At 40.5% G+C, this 19,973-nt stretch overlaps 1 protein-coding gene across 3 annotated transcripts in view; it reads right to left on the minus strand.

The window, feature by feature from the left end:
* Window positions 1–19,973, minus strand: part of FRMD4B (FERM domain containing 4B) — a 558,786-nt gene that overhangs the window by 212,295 nt on the left and 326,518 nt on the right. For all 3 annotated transcript variants that reach the window (XM_085624792.1, XM_085624790.1, XM_085624791.1), the window contains exon 5: window positions 1,632–1,716. In XM_085624792.1, the coding sequence (XP_085480918.1) occupies window positions 1,632–1,716 (85 nt within the window). The remainder of the gene's footprint in view (window positions 1–1,631; window positions 1,717–19,973) is intronic.

Here is a 19,973-nt window from a genome sequence, read left to right on the forward strand (position 1 = left end):
ATAACATATCAAGCTGGGGTGCATTACAGAGCTGTCTGAGCCTACGGTCGCAGCGCTGCGTACCACTGGTACAAAATGAGAGTTAGGACGGACTAGACAGAAAACGCCTCTGTTCAAGATTGAGGTGCACTGCCTGGGATGCATTATGAGCTAGGACTGTAATTATCAGATGATGACTTGGCACTAAGGACAATTAACAATTTGCTTTTACAATGTTGGGTTTGTTCTTTTAAAGGTTATTGTTTCCATGTGTGTGTTCGTTCAATTGGATTAAACAAGAACAATAATTCTCAGAATGCATTAGGTTATTAAAGGAAAACTCAGAACTGGACCACTTAATGTTTGGAGACATGTGGTCCTCTGTTATCCTAGGCTGTGATGACTAACCTATAGTGAGAGGAGTGGGGATGTAACACCTCACCCTTGTTGTACACATTGTAAATTGCATTGTCTGGGGTACAATGAGAATATATTTTTTGATTCTGTGCTTGTGCAAGTGTCTGGGTGTAGTCGTTGCACCCTCCACAACAGCAATAGCTTCTGTCACCGCTACCAGTGACTCCTAAACCTGCCTGACAGGATGGTGCAGGCTCTCTGCATATTAATCAGTATCTCGTTGCAGGAGAGTGCGCTGCTCTGGAGAAGCGTGTGCTGTCCTAGCAATGGTGGGCCAGGTGTTAGGCTCTAGCTATGATGGATATGACATTACCACTGAATAACACAAAAAACGAACGAGGGCTGGGTGAGATGAAACATGGGCTCATGGGGGTGGAGAAGAAACCGATGGGGAGCAGAGGGGTGGGAGTGGTAACAAGAGTCCTTGTGTAGAAGTGGGCTTGGGCGCTGTGATTGTTAGTGGCTGGAAACGCTGCTCTGACATGGAGAAGCATGGCTGGCAAACAGGCATATGCATACCCCATGGAGAATTGTTTATTGAACACAACTATTTCCTTTAGTGGTTCCTTTTTAAATAAACTACTTGTACACGAAATACCCATTCAAGCAAATTGCATTTATTGCGGTGAATAAATGTTAGTCGTAGCAGCAGGAAATCATTCGTTTTCACTAAAACGAGTGTCACAAAAGCAAAAGATCTTAGCTGCTTTTACAGAGTAAAAAGCTGAAAAGGTTCATATGTCTCTTTTTGCTCGTGTTGTATTATTTTCAATGTTAATTTTTAGTGAATACTGATGTGGTACCATTTTGTTCTGTAACATGCATGCAATGGACAAATGGGGACAAAGGATATGAGCACGACGATGAAGCGAGGAAATGGAAGCCTATGGGTGGGTTGACGCCCACAGATTGTAAACAACATGTCTCTTTGAGACTGCGCATGCGCTGCCTAGCTGTGACCTAAAAAGTCGACCGAAGGTCTCTTTCACAGCAAGGTATAAGTGAGCAACATGAGTGTTTTCCTTTTTGAGTGATTTTTGTTTAATAATACGATATCGATCTGGGGAATTACTCAGGGAATGATTTTAACTGATGAATTATATCTTGTATATCGATGCCAAACTTATAGGTATCTATTCAGAGACAGAAGAAACTGTACTTGATCATGTCTCTAAATAGCACATAAAATATGCAGCTTTGCTAATTTATAAATCACTCAAAACATGTTGCATTACCTTATGCACGCACGCCCTTGTGTTCAGAAAGAATAATTCCACCGTGGTACTGTCCTTCAAAAACGATATGCTTTCAATGTAAAACCTGATAAAGAATAAAACAGATGTATTATTTTGTGAACGGTTCAGACTCAATGAGTTTATCTTTTTGGCATGTGTCTGCTGTTTCATAGCCGGCTTCATTGGCTGACTACATTAATACAAATCCATTTCCTCTTTCCTGTTTATTAATGGGTAATGAGTTTGAAGTCAAGTAATCCCGAGTCAGGCAAAGAGCAAGTAAAGAAATAATTGACCCATGCGGTGAATTCAGAAATATACTAACACATGCAGGGATTGTACAGTATAAACCATGTCAATGTCACCGTTAAATTATTATATAGTAACAGTTTTGCATACACCTAATACATATATTCAGCCAATAGTAAATCTATTTCAAGATACCATGCTGAACTGAATCAAGATATCCAAGTATGCTCTCCTAGCTCTGGATATTTGTACTTTACAAATATAACTCACTAACTTTTTATATGTTTATTGATTTGACAATATCCTTTTTGCAAATGCACATTTCTGTGTGGCTGTATGACTATTATGAGTGCGGGATTTACAGCATGGAAATTATTGAGTACAATGCCGGCAAGATGGCTCATTGAGTGACACTCCTGAGAGCTTCAGGGCACTATCCCGCAAGGCCAGATCTGCTTTCCATCTTCCTGAGGTCAGTAATTACAGGACATTGGACAACAGAAGCACCTATTATTTACAAACTTTAGCAATACAATATGATTCATTACATAAAAAATAAGTTACTATTATAATGAAATTAGTCCGTATAATTCTCTCCTGTGCAATCCAGCAGACATTTTGTATTGTTTCTTTCAGCACTCGAGTGTGAGCATCAAACCTCTTGGCTTTGACAATTCTTGTTAAAATAATATTTATTAGTGAATATGGAAATTTTCTTTGTAATTAGTATACTAATGTTCACCTTTCCAGAGTCAAACAAAAACTGAGAAGGACAAATAATACAAGAGAGAAGAGGGACAGACATTACCCTCGTCTAGAACATTATGCACAGAGAAGCACTGTTAAAGCCAAACAGTCTAGCCTTTTAATAATAAGTGGCAAGTTACTCGTTTTGCGAATGCTTGTTTCCTTTGCAGAGATCAATGTTTATTGCGGATGATTTTCAGCATTAGTAAAAAGAAAAAACATTGTTATTGATATTGCCAATGCTGGTCAGCATTTGTTTAAAAAACACAAGCAAGATAATGTATACATATGTATGGGTCATCATGCATGCACGCATTTGCTTCATGACGCTACAGGAGGCTCAGCATGATGAAGTATATGTGCGCATGTGTCACCACTCTTGGTTTGATGTAACGTGTTAATATCTCGACAAAGAATGTCTTTCTCTCTTATTAAATTTTACCCGCTGGATATTTTATGTTTGGAGGGCTGAGATTCCAGCTGTCTCAAGACTGATGGAGCGCGATTGTGCTCTTTAATTTGTAGGGGTGCATTATAATCACAAGTAGTTTGCACCTGTATATATTCCATTGTAATGCTAACATTTGGTTATTAGAATGTGTAATGTAATAACATGTAAAGTGAAGTTATAGGGATATTTTGTGCATCGAGGAGAAACTAACGATGTAATTGTGATTTACTTGATGAAGCTTCAATGTTTTGATTTCACAAGTGACAAATGAGAAATTAATTTGTTGTTATGTAATGCCATGATTCAAACGTGCACAGTAATAATGCTCATGTATACGTGTGATTAATGAAGTTTCATATTGACTCTTATGTTAGCTGAATTTGTAGACCTCTTGTGTATTTTTCCCTGGCTCTCTAGATGAGTTGTTCATAATGTTCATGAATATGCAGAATCCTTTCTTTCTCACGTTTCTGTTGTAGGTGGATATATTCTTCTTGTTAGTTAGAATAATGCTTTTGTTTTACGACCTATGCTTAGGGAGGAGAGAATACATATGAACAAGCGTTGCTGATAATGTGGGACGGTGTTCTTTCTCACTGGAGAAGCCCTGGGAATCAAGGTCCGCGAGCCAGAGCTGGGAGCATCACAACCACACAGAAAGTTACCTATGAGGAGGTGTCTAGCTGGATGGAACGATTGCGTGATGTGACAATGGGTGTGTCCGATGATTTTGGTGTTGGGGTTAGAGACAGAGCACAGGGCATTCTTGGCGAGATCTGTAGAGAGGAAGGAGCATCTTAGAAAGAGTTCTATAGCTTTATACTACTTGTCCCTTTTAACGTGAGTGCACTTCTTAGGACGTAGTTACGTGCTGACACCTATTTCCTGAACTTGCCTGAGAAATGCTAAGTAGGGATGTCACGTTAGTGGTAGTGTAGGGACAGACTAATGCTTTTTACTTACGAACCTCCAATGAAGAAGACGTTTGACGTTGGCACAGTTATATTCTGCCTCCTGATTCTAGAACTGGTCATTCTCTGTTTGTTGAATAGACTCACCTTTACCCGTAGGTTTGGCTTTGTATTAGATCCAATGTATTTCTACACCCTCATTTTGAGGTGTTTGTATGTCCAATTGTACTTGGCTTTGTAGTAAACTAACTAAATTTAGAACTGGGAGTCTGTGATTCTTTGGAGTCATAGTTAATTGGAATAGGGATATATGATTGGCAAATGTTATTTCTCCCCTCTGCACTTTTAATCAGGAACCAACGAGCCATCGACCAGGGTTTCCAGAGTAAATCTAGAACCTGGAACCCAGCCCCATCAAAGTGAATACTTTGTAAATGATAAAGCACACAACAAGATCAAGAAAGGCAAGTGCATGGCTATCAAGTGCTTTTAAAATATGGAAACCTATATGCACTGTTAAGTCACACCGAAGTCACTTCAATGCAGATCTGTTAGTCATACACTGACAAACCATTTATTTAAGTATGCTAACTTTATCAAGGTCTTTTAGCACTGCTAACACCCACTGACATGTTCAAGAAGGGCCTTCAACCTGCCAAAAGTCATGAAAGATCTTCAGCCAGACACAGAGCACTCAGTTGATTTACTTACCACGTGCAAAGTTGCAATGCGCCACACAAGCACCAGGCAACCTTTAGTAAATCATATTCAAAGTACAAAACAAATGCTCCCTTAAACTAGGATCCTTCCAATAACTTTAAAAGGATAATGTGTGTTCTAAAGCAATGCCTATGCTGCCCAACAGGTAATAAAAGCACAACACTGTGATATGGTGGGAGCATATTTGCATATTAAAACATTGTGCCTCTGTTTGGTGGGATTTGGTTGGCATGACTAGGCTGCGTAGGGCTGCAGCATTTAAAATTCTGCTTGTTCAATTGTGTACACAAGCCCTTCAGAATCAGGTTTTCTTTTTCTTTCCAGAACATCAATTTAATTTAGCTGCAAACCATGGTCTCTACTTGCTTGTAACAAAATAATGTTTCACGGACTTCCCTGGGAAAAGATGTTCTGATGTTGCAACATTATAAGGCCACTCAGCTAAGCCTTCGTAAACATGTAAATGTTATTTATGTGCAAAAGCAGTTCATTGTTTGCTTTGGTGTTTGCATTCCCAGCAAATTATGTGCATTGTTAGCATATGCAAGTATGTGTTAAAAAAAACAGAATGTTATTGGTGCTGTGAAAGTAAGATTTTAGCACAGCACATTTACATACTTTGCTATGAAGACTGTTTGCTTTCTTTGTTCAAAACATAATAAAAGAAGTGAATTTTGGAAACAGCCAGATTTTTTATGATATTCTAAGTGAGTGGAGTTGTCACCGTTCTGCTTGTGGGTATTTAGAGATTCTATTAGATTATATTTGATGGAGCCAGACATTCAGCTCCTTGCTTAGAGAGGGTTAGGTGCTTGTGGTCCTTTCTGGATTTAGGCCTATTCACTATTTACTATTATTAATATGACTAATTACCACACCACAAATGTGTCTGTCTTTATTTAACTCCTTAAAGGCACATTGCATTTTTTGCATTTATAATGATTCTGGTTTCTGCAAATTCCCTTGACTGGTTAACTGACGTCTGCTTTCTGTAATAATTTTTTTGATGTTGTAATTAATTAACAGAATTGAGATTAGTGCCTCAACCTTTTCCTTAATTTTAATGGCAATATATATGGTACCAGAATTTCTCCATTCCCTGTGGCCCGATTCCCCATGAAATTAAATAAATTTGAGTTGTCAACAATATGAATATATAGGATGCTATTCAGAAAGATACATTTGGTTGTAAGTTAAAGTTTACAACAATACTTACCTTTTTGCACCTGCCAGGAATTCACAAAGTACTTCTGGGAGTTGTAAACCCATTTAAATGTGTGGAGATCCCCTGCAATTAGTACTGAGTTCCAGGTACCTGTAAATCACTCTCATGGGGTGAGAAAGTGAGTGTTTTAAAGCGTGGTGAGTCTTGGAAGTATGTAAACGCCCATAAACATGAAAGCTTTGGTCAGCATTTACAAATGCCTCTCTCTCCTTCTGCTTGCTACCATGGAAAACGTTGGATTTTTACTTCAGCCAAGAGCTGGGGTAAATGGAATGGATCAACCCACCCACCCTCCGATTTGGCGCTGGCGGGGATTTCAGGGAAGGGATCTATCCATAGGGAACAATAATTTCCTGTAGAGGGAAAAATAAGCAAAAACTGTGTGTTTGCATAAGGAATCCTATTCTCCCTGTGCAGGCCTCTCCTCTATGGAGAACGCCCCTGGGAATGCTGCATGGTTTTCCCAGGAGACGCATGGAAACCTGCCCCTGGCGCAACTCTCTATGAAAACTCCTGGGAATGTTTAGTAAATCTAAAATCGCACCTAGTGACAAATCTGAGAGTTCCGATCTACTACTTTCTTTGTGAATTCGGTTCATAATGCTATTCAAAATATGTTTTATAGTGGGTAAAGCTTTCCTTACATTGTCTTGTACCGTCGAATCCCCTCACACTGTGATTTGTGTCTTATAAGGCTCAGTAACCTTTTCAGGTTTACTAAATAGGTACCAAAGCTTTTTTTGACATCAAAGACATGTTAACTATGTAGGAATGTGATTGTCACAATTAATGAGTACTAATGAGCCAATATGACATACATGTTTTTACAATCTGTGGGACACATTTTTGAAGTGTGACAACATGTAGATGTGTTGTAAAGGGAGACTATTTTTGTCGAGTTTTGTCAGACTCCCCCTGAAAGTGGCAGGTGTTCACTAAACAGAGGCAGGGGCAGAATACCGCCCCCTGACACTGGCAGGTGTCCCACCCCACCAACAGCAACCTAAAATCTTGGAAGAGCAACTGCAGGGTCTGGCACGGTTAGAAGGAAAGGGAGATGTGAGAGGCGTGAAGCCATTTTAGCTGAATGACAACATCTGCGACAAGACAATGGCGAAGATTATCGCAATTCAGACTTCAAGACTAGCCTTCGGAGCTCAAACATTTTAATTATTGGGTGCAAAAATATGAATGACGGCCCCTCTCTTTCTCTCTGATTACAATTTTGACTTCATACAGAAGGATGCATGGATATAAATAACAATTCTAATTAAGGAGCGCACGTGCCTAGTGCTTAACGCATGTGCAATTTTAGTTAAGAATTTAAATAAATTCAGTCTCTGCACCAGCTCATCTAATGCTTATATTGTATGTTTCTTTAATAAAAAATATTCTAAAATTAAAAAAGAAATAGAAATACAGAAATCAAAGTGTTCCAACAGCATTTGTGCTCGAGCTTTACTATCCATTTTGTAAGTGCTTAATTTGTAGAAGAACAAGTGCCGGTGCCCAAAGCTCTGCTCAGAACCTGCAGCGGAACCAGTGCACCGAATACCGCGGCTAGTCTGGAATCTATCTCAGGCCTTTTTAATCCACAACCAGACACTCCCTGTCCTTTTATGTCACTCTTGCAGGTTCCTGCTTTCTCCCTTTGTGACAAAATGTCAGTACTGGAATTGGAAACAATTTACTCCAGGAACCCATACATTGGGGGATCAAGGTTTGTCAGAGGAAATGAAATTAGGGTAGAGTCACGAGGGGGCAGAGTTTGAAAAGCGAGCATAACAGTGGATTCATACATTTAAAAAAAAAAATCTGCAGTAAAGACCTTGGCAACAAGAACATATTGGACGGTATATCTGTTTCTAGATTAGTAATTTGGTCACAAAGAGGCTGCATTTTACAATATTTTACAGGATAAAGACAACTGCTTGAGAGATCATTGTGTACCCAACATTATTTAAGGCATTATAATAGCGGTGAGATAACTCTGGGCTAACACAGTTCTGGTGAATGTTCTGCATTTTGTCCAGTCACAGTTTTGACTCATAAAGTAGCAGAGGGAAAATGTGCCAACACAACCTGTAACATGCAGATCACAGATTGGTATTTTATTTGCAGAGGTAAGTGGGCTACTGCTTTTGACACTGAGACTGTTTAGTTACTTCCATATCATAAATTGCAATCCTTCTAATATAGCACAGTGATCTATTTATCGGCATCAAGGAGCTGCATGCAAACTGTCATGGGTTCCTATCCTTCTTGGTTTTTTTTATCAATGTGTTTGTATTCTAATATTTCAAGGAAGGGTTCTTTTGGAAAGGAATAAGGTCTTGTTACTGCAGACAACCACAATTACTGTATTACGTATTATATTCTTACTTTGTGTTTCAACCAACCATTCACTCTTAACATATAATGTCTACAAGTATAGGTGATATGTGATTCCTGCCCTCTTTCTCTTATGTAACTTTGATTTACACACCTGTGTTATTTATTGTGCCTGTGTGTGTTGTGTAAAGTGCTCTAATACCCTACACTGGGATGAGTGCGCTATAAAATAATTAAATTAAAACAATTAGTAGGTGCCATTTAAATCAATATTTGTGCAATTTCTTAATACAGACAGATAAATCATACATTCTTACAGTGCAAGCACATCTCTTACTTAGGGGGGGTTTGAACAAAGTTAAAACCTGTATCCAATAGTTTTTCTGAAGTACTTGTTAAGTGGTTAAAATTCATGCGCCTTTGTTTCTTTCCATTGCTTTGGTGTTAGGCTCAAGATAGTTCCCATCCAGAATTATACTCAAAGAAAAGGAGGACTAATGGCTTTTTAAATCAGGCCTTTGTTTTGGGCCAACTGGAAGTGTGAATAAGAAAGCCCCTTCACTGCCTGCAAGTTGCTGCCAATGCAGACAAACGTGTGGGTGCTGCTGAATTATATTCTAGAGTCAGAAAATAGCACCATGACAAATTAAGCATCTCTCTCTGGGTCGGCCAGATCCCAGGTACAGCCCAGAAATAGCTTCCGGGAATGGGATCCAGTGGGATCCTCCTACTTTCCATCACTGGACAGTTTTTCAGTTTTTCTCTTCCTCGTCTTTCCGCTTTGTTTGTTTTACCTCTTTTTCACTTGGTAAACGTCCGAGGAGTGCTGGTGGCCCCCACCGGCAACCACCAGCTCAAATTAATTACTATATTTTGCTATTAAATAAAAGCACCTGATGTATGGAGTAGCGCGATGGCCGGATTTGACAGAGCTGAAAGCTAGAGGGATGATATCCAGTGCTTATGATCGCCACAATGTCATCGCACTTATGTTCACATTGCTGACTTATTTAGGAACATGTTCCAAAGGACAACCCTGTCGCTCACAAGAAAAAACACACACATGCATGGTATTGAGCAAGTAAATAACTGCAGTTCAGGTTCTGGCTGCATATTTATTGGACTAGAATTAAACCAAAAAACATCATTGGCAAAAATATTTAAACCAGCCCCATTCTGCAGGAGGCAACGTCTAGAATTGGGGCCATGAAGGTATGGGTTGTCATAGCAGCCCATCCTACTTTGAAAGTAGCCTACCGGCCTGCAGCCCACTGGGAAAATACCAAAATGAAGAATAGTCAGTCTTGCCCTGTATATTTAGGATTTTTTAAAAGTGAACTTCAAAAGGAGTGTCCTTGTGTTAAAATAACAGAACATTGAGCAAGGATATGGCTAGACACACGTACGTCTGAAATCACTCAAAAAGTTTGAGCCAAAATGAAACAAGCATTGGTAAAGCCAGTTCGATATGACGAATGCAATAATGGTGTGTGTTATGTAGCAGCTATGTCATAATCATGTTCAGTCGACAACCCTGAGGCAAAGACTATTGGTAATGCAACATACCATAGTTGTGAGATTTTAAACAATGTTAGCCTTTTCAGGCATCCAAAAACCCAAGTTCATGGAAATGAAAGGGGTACAGATCATGCATGCCACCTGACTACCTTATTTGTCATAGTAATGATTGGGCCTTGGGCTTGAGATACCCACTTAGCATTCTCTTCTTTATAAGGAGTCAAAGTACATTGGATGTTATGCTGATTTGGATGGGCGAGGACCGCCTCTCAGATGGGTATTAGAAAATATCAATATACACTCTACATTCATAAACATCATTGTTACATTTGGTTTCACAGACTTTTGTTTGAGTATAATACATAGCACTGGTTGCCCTTTAATATGTTGTTTCTTTACTTCTTTTCTTGCATTGACATTCTTATGTTAAGTATGTTTCCAAAGCGCACCCATCATGTGCTTCACCCTGTTTGGTGGTTCATTCTGGCTGAAAGCCAGGCTGGGAAACATCCCAGTGTCATGTCAGAATAATGTCTAGTACACAAACTTGATAGAAATTATTTCTAGGTGGCAATATCATATAGAGTGAGTAGTGTAATCTGTGGGAAACATTCTATAAGTGGAAAGAGTACGCTTGTTAAACATATTTCAATGTCTAGAAACCCATAGCGCCTGATTCACAAAGGTAAACTTACACTTTTGTGTAAGTAGTATCTCCATGATTGCGGAATGACTGCACATGAAGCGATAGGACTACCATATATTTTTATGTGCGGAAACCTTACATTTAAATGCAAGTTTACCTTTGTGAATAAGGCCCATAGTTTGTAGCTGAATTCTTATTCACAGTATTATCAGTACATAAAGCCACTTAGGCATGATTCATCTGGTGATTATGAAAGTGAAACACACTAATGGTTTTGCTCTGGAAAGGGAGAAAGGATTGTACTCTATATTCAGTCAGCACTAGTGTCAGCATGCATTTATCACGAAGAAATGCACAGCATACTTTGCCTCATTGTCTCATAGCTAATGAGGAAAAAAGTAGCTGAATAAACAGAATGGTAGTTTCTAGTATTGTCACAGAACAAGTGTTGTTGAGGCACATGGATAAAGGGAAACAATGTCAGGGTATTAGGGTAGCGGGCACCATATACATATATGGGCGGCGTTTACCCTTAGTTCTGTGAAATTGTGCGTGGAAGTGTGGCTACAATGATTCTGGTCAGCAGCCCATATGTTATGTTATGTTATGTCGGGTATTTATAGAGCGCGCGGCTACTCCCAGGAGTGTCCCGGCGCTAGAATAAAGAACACGCACCCGAACAACAGAGGGATAAACCAGAGTACCAGACAACAAACTGCTAGTTGAGCCGACTGAGAGTTGGAAAAGCCATGTCTTCAGCATTTTCCTGAAAGCAAGAAGGTCCTGGGCCTGGCGCAGAGGCAGGGGGAGGTTGTTTCATAGGCCGGATGCAGTCGCCTGAAAAGAGCGACCTTCGACCCGCGCAAGAGTAATTTTCGGCACAGAGGTCAGGAGTTGAGATGAGGATCTCAGAGTACGGTGAGGGACATAACGGGGGAACCTATGTCTTAGATAAGGAGCTCCAATCTGATTGAAAGCTTTAAACACGAGAACCAGGGCTTTAAAATAAATTCTCTTCTGAACCGGCAGCCAATGCAGGGACGACACGAGCGGAGAGGTCCGAGTGCTAAAGGGGACCAGGAAAATAGCCCTGGCCGCCGCATTTTGGATCACCTGCAAGCGGGAGATAAGATACTTAGGGAGATCCAAATACAAAGAATTAGCATAGTCCAGACGTGAGGTAACCAAAGCCTGGACTATGATTCTTCTGTGAGAGACAGAAAGCAAAGGTAGGAAGTTCCTCATCATTCTTAAAATCCCGAAACAAGTCCCTGCCACAGACTGAATCTGGGGTTTCATAGAAAGTGAGGAGTCCATCTTGACTCCAAGATTCTTGACCACGGTCGCTGACGACCCAGGGGGGGACAGATCCCGCGGCCACCAGTTATGCCAGATCTCACAAGGGCGGTGGCCGAAGAAGATAATCTCGGATTTGTCCGGGTTACATTTCATTTGGTTATCCTTCAACCACGAGAAGACTTCAGAAAGACAGGTATTTATTGCATGACCGTCAAATTCGGCGCCCTTCGCACAGGTAAAAAGCAGCTGAGTATCGTCAGCATACGATACAACCTTTGCCCCGTCCTGTTCAGTGAGGTAAGCAATAGGGGTCATGTAGAGATTGAAAAGAGTAGGGCTCAGAATAGAGCCCTGCGGGACCCCAACATTCAAAGGTGGGATGGCAGCTTCAAACGGAGGGGACCATATGGTTTGAAGACGATTACTGAGAAATGACCTGATCCAACTCAGTGCCATGCCGCCTACACCCCCCTCAACCAACCTTTGCACCAGTCTAGCGTGGGGCACGGTGTCAAAGGCCGCGGAGAGGTCCAAAAGCACCAACACCGCGTTGCCTTCCCTGTCAAGCATGGTCTGTCAGCTGCTTAGTGCAGTTGTGGCTGCAATAAAGGTATGTGGTGTAAGGTCACGTGTATCCGTCCACTGTATATGCATATAACATAATTGCAGATGCCATCTAAGTGTGGTGTCTCATATGTGAACATAACTATACATCTTAGAAGGATGAAGGTCTGGCACTGTAATTAATGGGGGCGAAGTATCATGTTAGGTAAAGTCCTTCTTGGCGGCCTACATACTCACTTATGTAGTTGTTTATTGTGAATGGAAGAAGTAGTAATGAACTTGCTGCTTTTATGTCGGAGGCCATTAAACACCCTTCCTGGATGTAAGGAATTCATGGTACTCTTGTACTGCTTTGTTCACCATAAGTTGGCAGGGTATGCTCAGACTTGAGTCCCTTGCTCACTTTGCCACTGGATTCAAGCAAGCCTGGCTGAAGACGGCTGAAATGCCAGAAACCGGTCCTAGGAAGCTTGTTTCCGGTCCAGGGAAGGCATGGCTTGGCAGTTCGGGCTGGACTGTTCCCATGAGGCACAGGGTCAGACTGATTTGCATATGGCCATTTCTGAACTGGGGTGGCAGAGTGGGCTAAAGAACGGTGATGGATCAAACCCAGATCTGTTGACTGGGGGTGAGTGTATGATTGGTTCTGATGCTCCGTCCATCACCACCCCCTTTTGTACTGCAATGTTTACTCCATATCAGTGACCCATATATTATTATACTTCGTTGCAAATATGCTTTCAGTCAGGTGCAATCAAGTAAAGATAATTTCTCATTTTATATTTGTATGTTTGATGTTTATACATCAGGGGCCTACAGGAGGGATCTCTGTCCCCCCTCTGAAGTGCATGCGTGTGATGCCACATTCTGAAAGACTGAGTGTCTGCTTCAACCAGTTACTCTGTCTTTCAATAATGCACTGCTCCCATGGCAGACACAGGTTTGAACCGATGCAGTATGGAGCAGACAAGGACAGTGCGCCTGTTATATAATGTGGGAACTGTCTTTTTACAAGAGGTAGTGTTTGCTTGTAAATTAGTGACATATCGTGGGGGATTGCAATTTTTAAGTTCTTCTTATACATCTTACGCTCATGGCTTGATGTATGGTTTTTCAGTACTCGGATACATGACATATTTTAACAGTTAATTTCGAACGCGATCTACATCCATATTTTAACAGGTAATTATAGTGTAACAGTATAATGGTGGGCAAGTAAATTCTTAAGATGCTGCAATAACAACATAATGAATAGTGTTACATTAGTCATTTTAATTCTTGACATGTAATATGTGCAATGACTTCTGTATTCTTACCATATAGGACCCTTTTCTTATACAATGTGAAATTTGGTCAATGTTATGTTTTTTTAAAAATTATTTTCCCAAATGTAATGTTATTCTGGATTAGTTTATAGTCAGACTCTTTGATTTTAATTTCTGTCTCTTTGTTGAGTCCATTACGTCCAAGTGTATTATGCTTTCGCTTTTACGTTTCCTGAGGATAAGTTCTCGGTTTCCCCTTTGTTGTTGTTCTTTATGTGGTCCAGACCAAAGAATCAGGATGTCCTGCCGTGCTCATGTTGTGTGCTAAAATACTCCATTAGGTGATTCCTTGGGTCTTAGTTGGGAATTTTTGATAATGTTCTTGAATCCCAATCCTAAGTGAGTGACTAGCATATCACAGTCCCTCGTTTCTGTATGTAAACATCCTTATTAAAAGAAAATGAATTGTTTGCAGACAAAATTCAAGCATTTTTATAATCAATTCATTAGCTGACCTGAAATGTGCTGATATGACCGTCAACATTGTCTTCATAGCTTTTAGGCAGCCTTGGATGTTAAATGGGGAGAGCAAACTGGCCAAATCAATGATAATTAAAATATAATGATCTTGCCATACGATGCTTTTTGGATGTTGGGAATATCTTTGGTGTCTAATACGTTCAATAGTAAGTCCTGCATGAAAGGATGAAGTCGAGAATCAATATATTCCCTTAGGTTTGACGATACAGATTGATTCCTGAAATTATAGGCCACTCACAAGGGGGAAAGCCTCCTTCGTTTATTTTAAGTAACATGGAGAATATAAAAATTCTTGAGTGGTCAATAAATTGATCAACTTTGTTATATGTCATAGTTAAAATTTTAAAAAACCAGTTTTTAACTAATTGTGTCAGTTCCCTCTGAATTCTAGTGGATAAACTTTAAGTAGTCGTTTGGTAAAGCCAATTATAACAAAGATGTTTATGAGTCTGTTGCAGGCAGATTACTTGCCAACACGAGCACTGATAAAAACATTGAAAAAGACCTGTTTCAGTGCAAAAATGGATTGCTTTGTGTACTGAATGCATGTTTGAGATAAAAAATTAAATGTGACAAAAGGTGTGATAATTCAGTATACTTTTCAGAAGTAGAATAATCCCTCATGCATACCAAAGAAGGCAGAAGACACCTAAACAACCAATAGAAAGAGGTGTAACTATACAATTCCAGAGGACTGATCCAAGTTGTGTTTGTCAGCGTGTCGAGGCAAAGGCTGAAGAGTCCTCAGCCAAATAATCTAATAACTGAAGAAGGCTGGCTGAAAGCCCATTTCATAATGTACAGAGGATATAAAAATGTAATATTTTAACCATGAATGGCTCAAGGGTCATTACACATAAATACTAAAAATAGAGTAGGACCACACAATACAGCGCTGGGTAACATGAGTGATCGTGTGTTTGTTTCAGAGGGCAACATTACATCTTTCCAGCATTGGTGCTTCACTTGCATTTGATGGGAGTGTAGCAATAAAGTAGTTTTGTGTGATCTGGTCAAGACAGCATTCTGTGGATTTCAGGAGGCAGATACTCAGTCTCGTCCTTTGACAAATGTATTGCCCCAGAGAAGTTCAGGTTGATCCACTGCCCCATGATTTGTATTGTAGTTCCTGACTGTGTGAATGGTCTCTTGGAACAACACATGCAGGTCACATTTTTGGTGGAGTCTGGTTTCAATATTGCCATTTAATTGACCAGATCGACAACCCCAGCTCCCGTTGCTTGATTTTATTATGTGAGAGGCCTGATAACATGCAGGCGGGACATGTTCACAAGGAGTGTTCCACAAGGGTATAGGAGCAGGGATGGGGAAGCAGGTAAGAGACATAAAGGAGCCAGGTGGTAAATGGAAGAGATAAACAGAGGTCTCAAGGATGGGAAAACATGATGGGTGAGGTGAGGGTGGTGGGGTAGATCAGAGTAGTGTGAGGACAAGAAAGCATTACAGAGGGCAGGGTGGTACAGAATAGCATCAAGGCAGTGGAATGATGAAAAGAAACGGGGTGCTAAGAGAAAAGGGTGGAACTTGGAGACAAGCAGGTAACCGAACAATGCAGTGGATGACAAGATTTCTGGGTAGTTGTTTGGCAGAGAAGAGAGGCCTCTTGGGGTTACATTGGTCACTTCCTGTGCATTAACAGAACTTCTGCAGACATCAAACATGGACTTACCGGGTCAATTTATGCAGGTTTTACCAGATTCCAGGGAACTCATAATGGGACACGCAAAAGGAGGTTTTACACCTCTCTTCCGCAAAGCAAACATGTTCTAACAGCATTATGTACATTTTAGAGGGCTGTAACATTAAGGTAACTTTCCCTCACCTTCATTTTGCTCACAGGACTTGTGTCCTGGAACCATGACTTGTGCGCCAGGTAGCAATGACAAGATTGTGCCTGTCAGAAAGTTCAATAATTCAAAGTCAAGAAACTATGAGTAGTGGAGGTACACATGACATTATATGCTAGCTGTTAAATTGAGATTGCAAAGAAAGTTTTTTCCAAAATTGCCATGAAATTCAGTATTAGAAGAATTTGTGGTGTCATTAATGATGATATTTTATCATGGACAGAAAAAAGGCATTTGTGGGCCTAATCAGCTTGAGATAAAAGCAAATTGCTGGAATTTACCCCCTGTTCCATGGTTCCTGGGGATATTTTGTCTGTGCGGGGGCAGCTCAAGCTTTAACTTTGACTGGGACAGAAACCCACTTTAATCTAATTTTCCAAGTGTCTATTGGGAATATGAGGGGGATTGCTGCAAACCTGTGATAATCATGGAGGAGTATTTTTTATGTGGTAGAAAAGTGAGAGTTGTACATTTTAAATACATCCTGTATGAAGTGATAGGGGGCAGTGGTTTGTACAATATTCCTCTTGTTTTCTTTATTCTAATTTCTCATATTTATCATTGAGTTCTGCCTGGAAATTGCAGCTGTATCACAATTCAGAGATTTGCATTTCAGGAACTGTTAGAAATGTTGCTCTCTCTGCAGGGTCACCCTGCATTTTTTTGCCTTTTGCTGACACCTATTTTAGCTAGCTAAAGAACTCTGTTCACTTTACTCCTATTAACCAGTTCTAAAGTGCTTATGCTCCACCTTTCAAAATGCTAAAATTGGTATTGATTGGCATATTTATCTTACCTATAAGCCCTGTTATGGTACCAAAATGTACCTAGTGCCTGTAAGTTAAATGTCACAAGTGGACTATAGTACCCATTTTGCCATCCACTACAGCAACAGTGTAAACATAACTGCAGGTCTCCCACCAGTAGCCTGACTTTGCAAGTTATAATTGTGAATTAGACCTGTGAAAATATCTCTTTTGGCAACACTACACCGTCCTTTTAAATATTCAGAATTCTACCCTGAGTAGGCTTTATTGTCCTCAGGCAGGGTGCATTGTATTTACAGGTAGGACATGCAGAAGTTTAATGTTAAATGTGTCTTTGCAGTGACTAGCATCTCAAGCTCATTTTTACTGTAGCAGGGTCAGCTGTTCCACTGGAAAGCACTGGGATGCAAAATTAAATATGAATACTGTATCTTGGAAATTGGACTAAGTAGAAAAATAATTAAACATCTATTTTTAATAACAGTTAAAAATCCAATTGAATCATGAAATCAGATTTCGGCTAGTTACTATGGAAAAGTAACTTTTAGAAAGTTACCTTTACCCTGCTTGATGTCCCTGAAAGCTACATCTCTATTTTCCTCACCAGCTACTGCAACTTATCCAATCAGTAATTAGCATTTGAATAGGTGTGAATGAGGTGCAAACTTGCTCCAAGAAGCAAACCATAGGCAAATCAGAATGGGCAGAAATTACCTATCTGAACCTGACAGATTTTGCAGGGGTGGCTGGGAGGATGTTTTTTGACATTAAAGTGTCAGGTCCTGCTTGAATGTCACATCCTGCTTGACAGGTCTGCTAGGGTTTTCATATGACACTTGGGGCACACTTTACACTTCAAATAGGCCTCCTTTTTCAGAGGCAAATGTTAGGTGACACTTGGGAATGGAACCTTCTCTTCTCCCCCCAGCAGTCAGACTCCAAACACAGGTGGTATCTTTTTGACATTACAGTGTCACAGCCTGTTTTTCAGGCTTGCTGTGTTTACATATGACACTTGGAGGGCACTTCAAAGGGAGTAGGCCAGAGGTGAAATCATTCCTTATGTATTCCATGTCTGGTTGCTGACAACTCAGCTTTGTTCTACTAAACATCTGTTTCTGACATTGTTGGGTGGTACGGGTACTGCTTACAATTGGATTTTGTTGTTAGATATTGGAGGCTACTAGGGTTACCATTCTACACTACCCAGCACACCCCCAGTGCTCCAGTTTAATATGGCTGAAGACTTCGGTCCATCTTGAAAATGCCCCAAAGTGGGAAGAATTAGCCACAGGAACCTTTACATCATTGGTTCGGATGTCCCCAAGTGTTATTCTCATCCACTACCTCATGTCAGGCATAAAAGTTATATCTCCCGGCACCCACTTCAGGTGGAGTTCACCACTGTGTAGTTATAATTAGGCCACAGTTCCTACAGGGAGAGCACTTTTTGTTTCTCTAATAACTTTGGTAATGTTAGACAAATGCCCACGAAACTTTAAAAAATAATTGTATCCACTTCGGCTCCTCCATTGAAAGTTTTTCACTGATCTGTCAAGCGGGGCCAAGAAAAAGGTGGGACCCAAATTGTTGAATTCCCGTGTTCATTCCCATAGGAATCGTAGCTGTCCGAAACAGGAAAAGAAAGGCCATGCACAGTACAGGGCTGGATGGCCACACAGGGTTTTGGGATGCAGGGACAGTCCAGAGACCAAGCTGTTCGGCTGACCCTCCATTGCACACAGCCAAAGGTCATATGCAGCAGGGGGTTGGCTGGCTGTGACGGGGTTTGATGAAGGCCTAGCCAGAGGCAAGGTCTTGTGGCAAACCCTCCACTGCGTATGCCCGAAGGTCTTGTGCAGTGGGGAGTTGGACAGCCTCGGCAGGGTTGGGAGCCTGCTATGCACAGCCAAAGGCCGTGTACAGTGGGTGTATGGCTGCATGTGAAGGGGTGGACGCAGTGCCTGGCTAGAGGCCATACCCTGCGCAGACCCCCTGTTGCGCACATTCAAAGGCCATGCACAGAGGTGATGTTGCCTGTAGGATGCCAAAGGGGGTTGGGTGTGTGCGGATGTTGAACATGGCCAAAAAACCTTAGAAATTCACTGAAAAAACACAAAGGTTAAGGTGACGTTATAGTTAGATATGGTAATAAGATCTTAGCTTATGTAAAAAAAAAATCCAGAAACTCACTGAAAAAGCAAAGTTTAAAGTATTATTGTTGTGAGGAGATAAAAACTAAAGTTTAAAAACAAAACAAAAACACTGAAATTGATAAGTTACAGTTTACTAAGCTAGATATAATTTTCACTGCTTATGATCTCACATATTATATGACATCGTTGATGACATCACTGATGTGAATAGCATAACCCCTGGAGGCAGGTGGACACTCATTATTTAATTTTCCTATAAATCAGAACTGCTATTGGAATTTGCCAGAATGTATCAACCAGTATGTTTTTGTGAAGGAGGGGGTGGGTGATAGACAAAGCTGAGAGTGCAAAACAGGGTTCACCCCTTCGATGAACACTCAATAGATATCACAAGAAGCAATTATCCACCTACCTATCGGTAATCATTATTACTCCCAGCCCTACTCTTACTCGTTGCAGTCTTAGGTCCCCCACTCTCCCTTAAAGGGAAGGAGGAGGAGAACTCTACTAATTAGGATTCGCTGAGTGAACTTATTTTTCTCCTTTTACAAGTGGGTTGCCTCACTCCAGACAAGATTTAGCTTCAAAGAGTAAGGACTGTGGCGAGAAAGAAAGAAGAGTTGGTAATGAATTACACTTCTCACCTCCTTCAGCTCAAACCAGCAGTAATTTAGAGCAGAGATGAAAGACTCTTATAAATTATGCATTCTACTTTCTTTAATAAAGCCAACAAAAACATAGCTCAGACATGCAGAGCAAACCCTTAGGGTTTGAAATGTCAACAACATGTGAGTAAATCACCAGGGGGCATACCTGCAAGAGAACATTTAAAGCAATTATAAAAGAGGCCAGTTTAATCTTGCTTACATTTATACACTGCAAGACTGGCCTACATTTATTTATGAAAAAGGTATGCAAAGCACATGCTTGATTGCCTTTTAATGCAACTTCAACTTTAAGTAGATTTATCTTGCAATTTATGGCACTGATCTTAAATATGATGACATAGTAGTCGACCTGCTGTGATGTACAAACACATCATATTTTTGTCGTTCTAGCGGGTCAAACACCATTTTCAGCCCTGA

This window comes from Triturus cristatus, chromosome 9 (assembly GCF_964204655.1).
Source record: "Triturus cristatus chromosome 9, aTriCri1.1, whole genome shotgun sequence".
NCBI classification, from domain to species: Eukaryota; Metazoa; Chordata; class Amphibia; order Caudata; family Salamandridae; genus Triturus; species Triturus cristatus.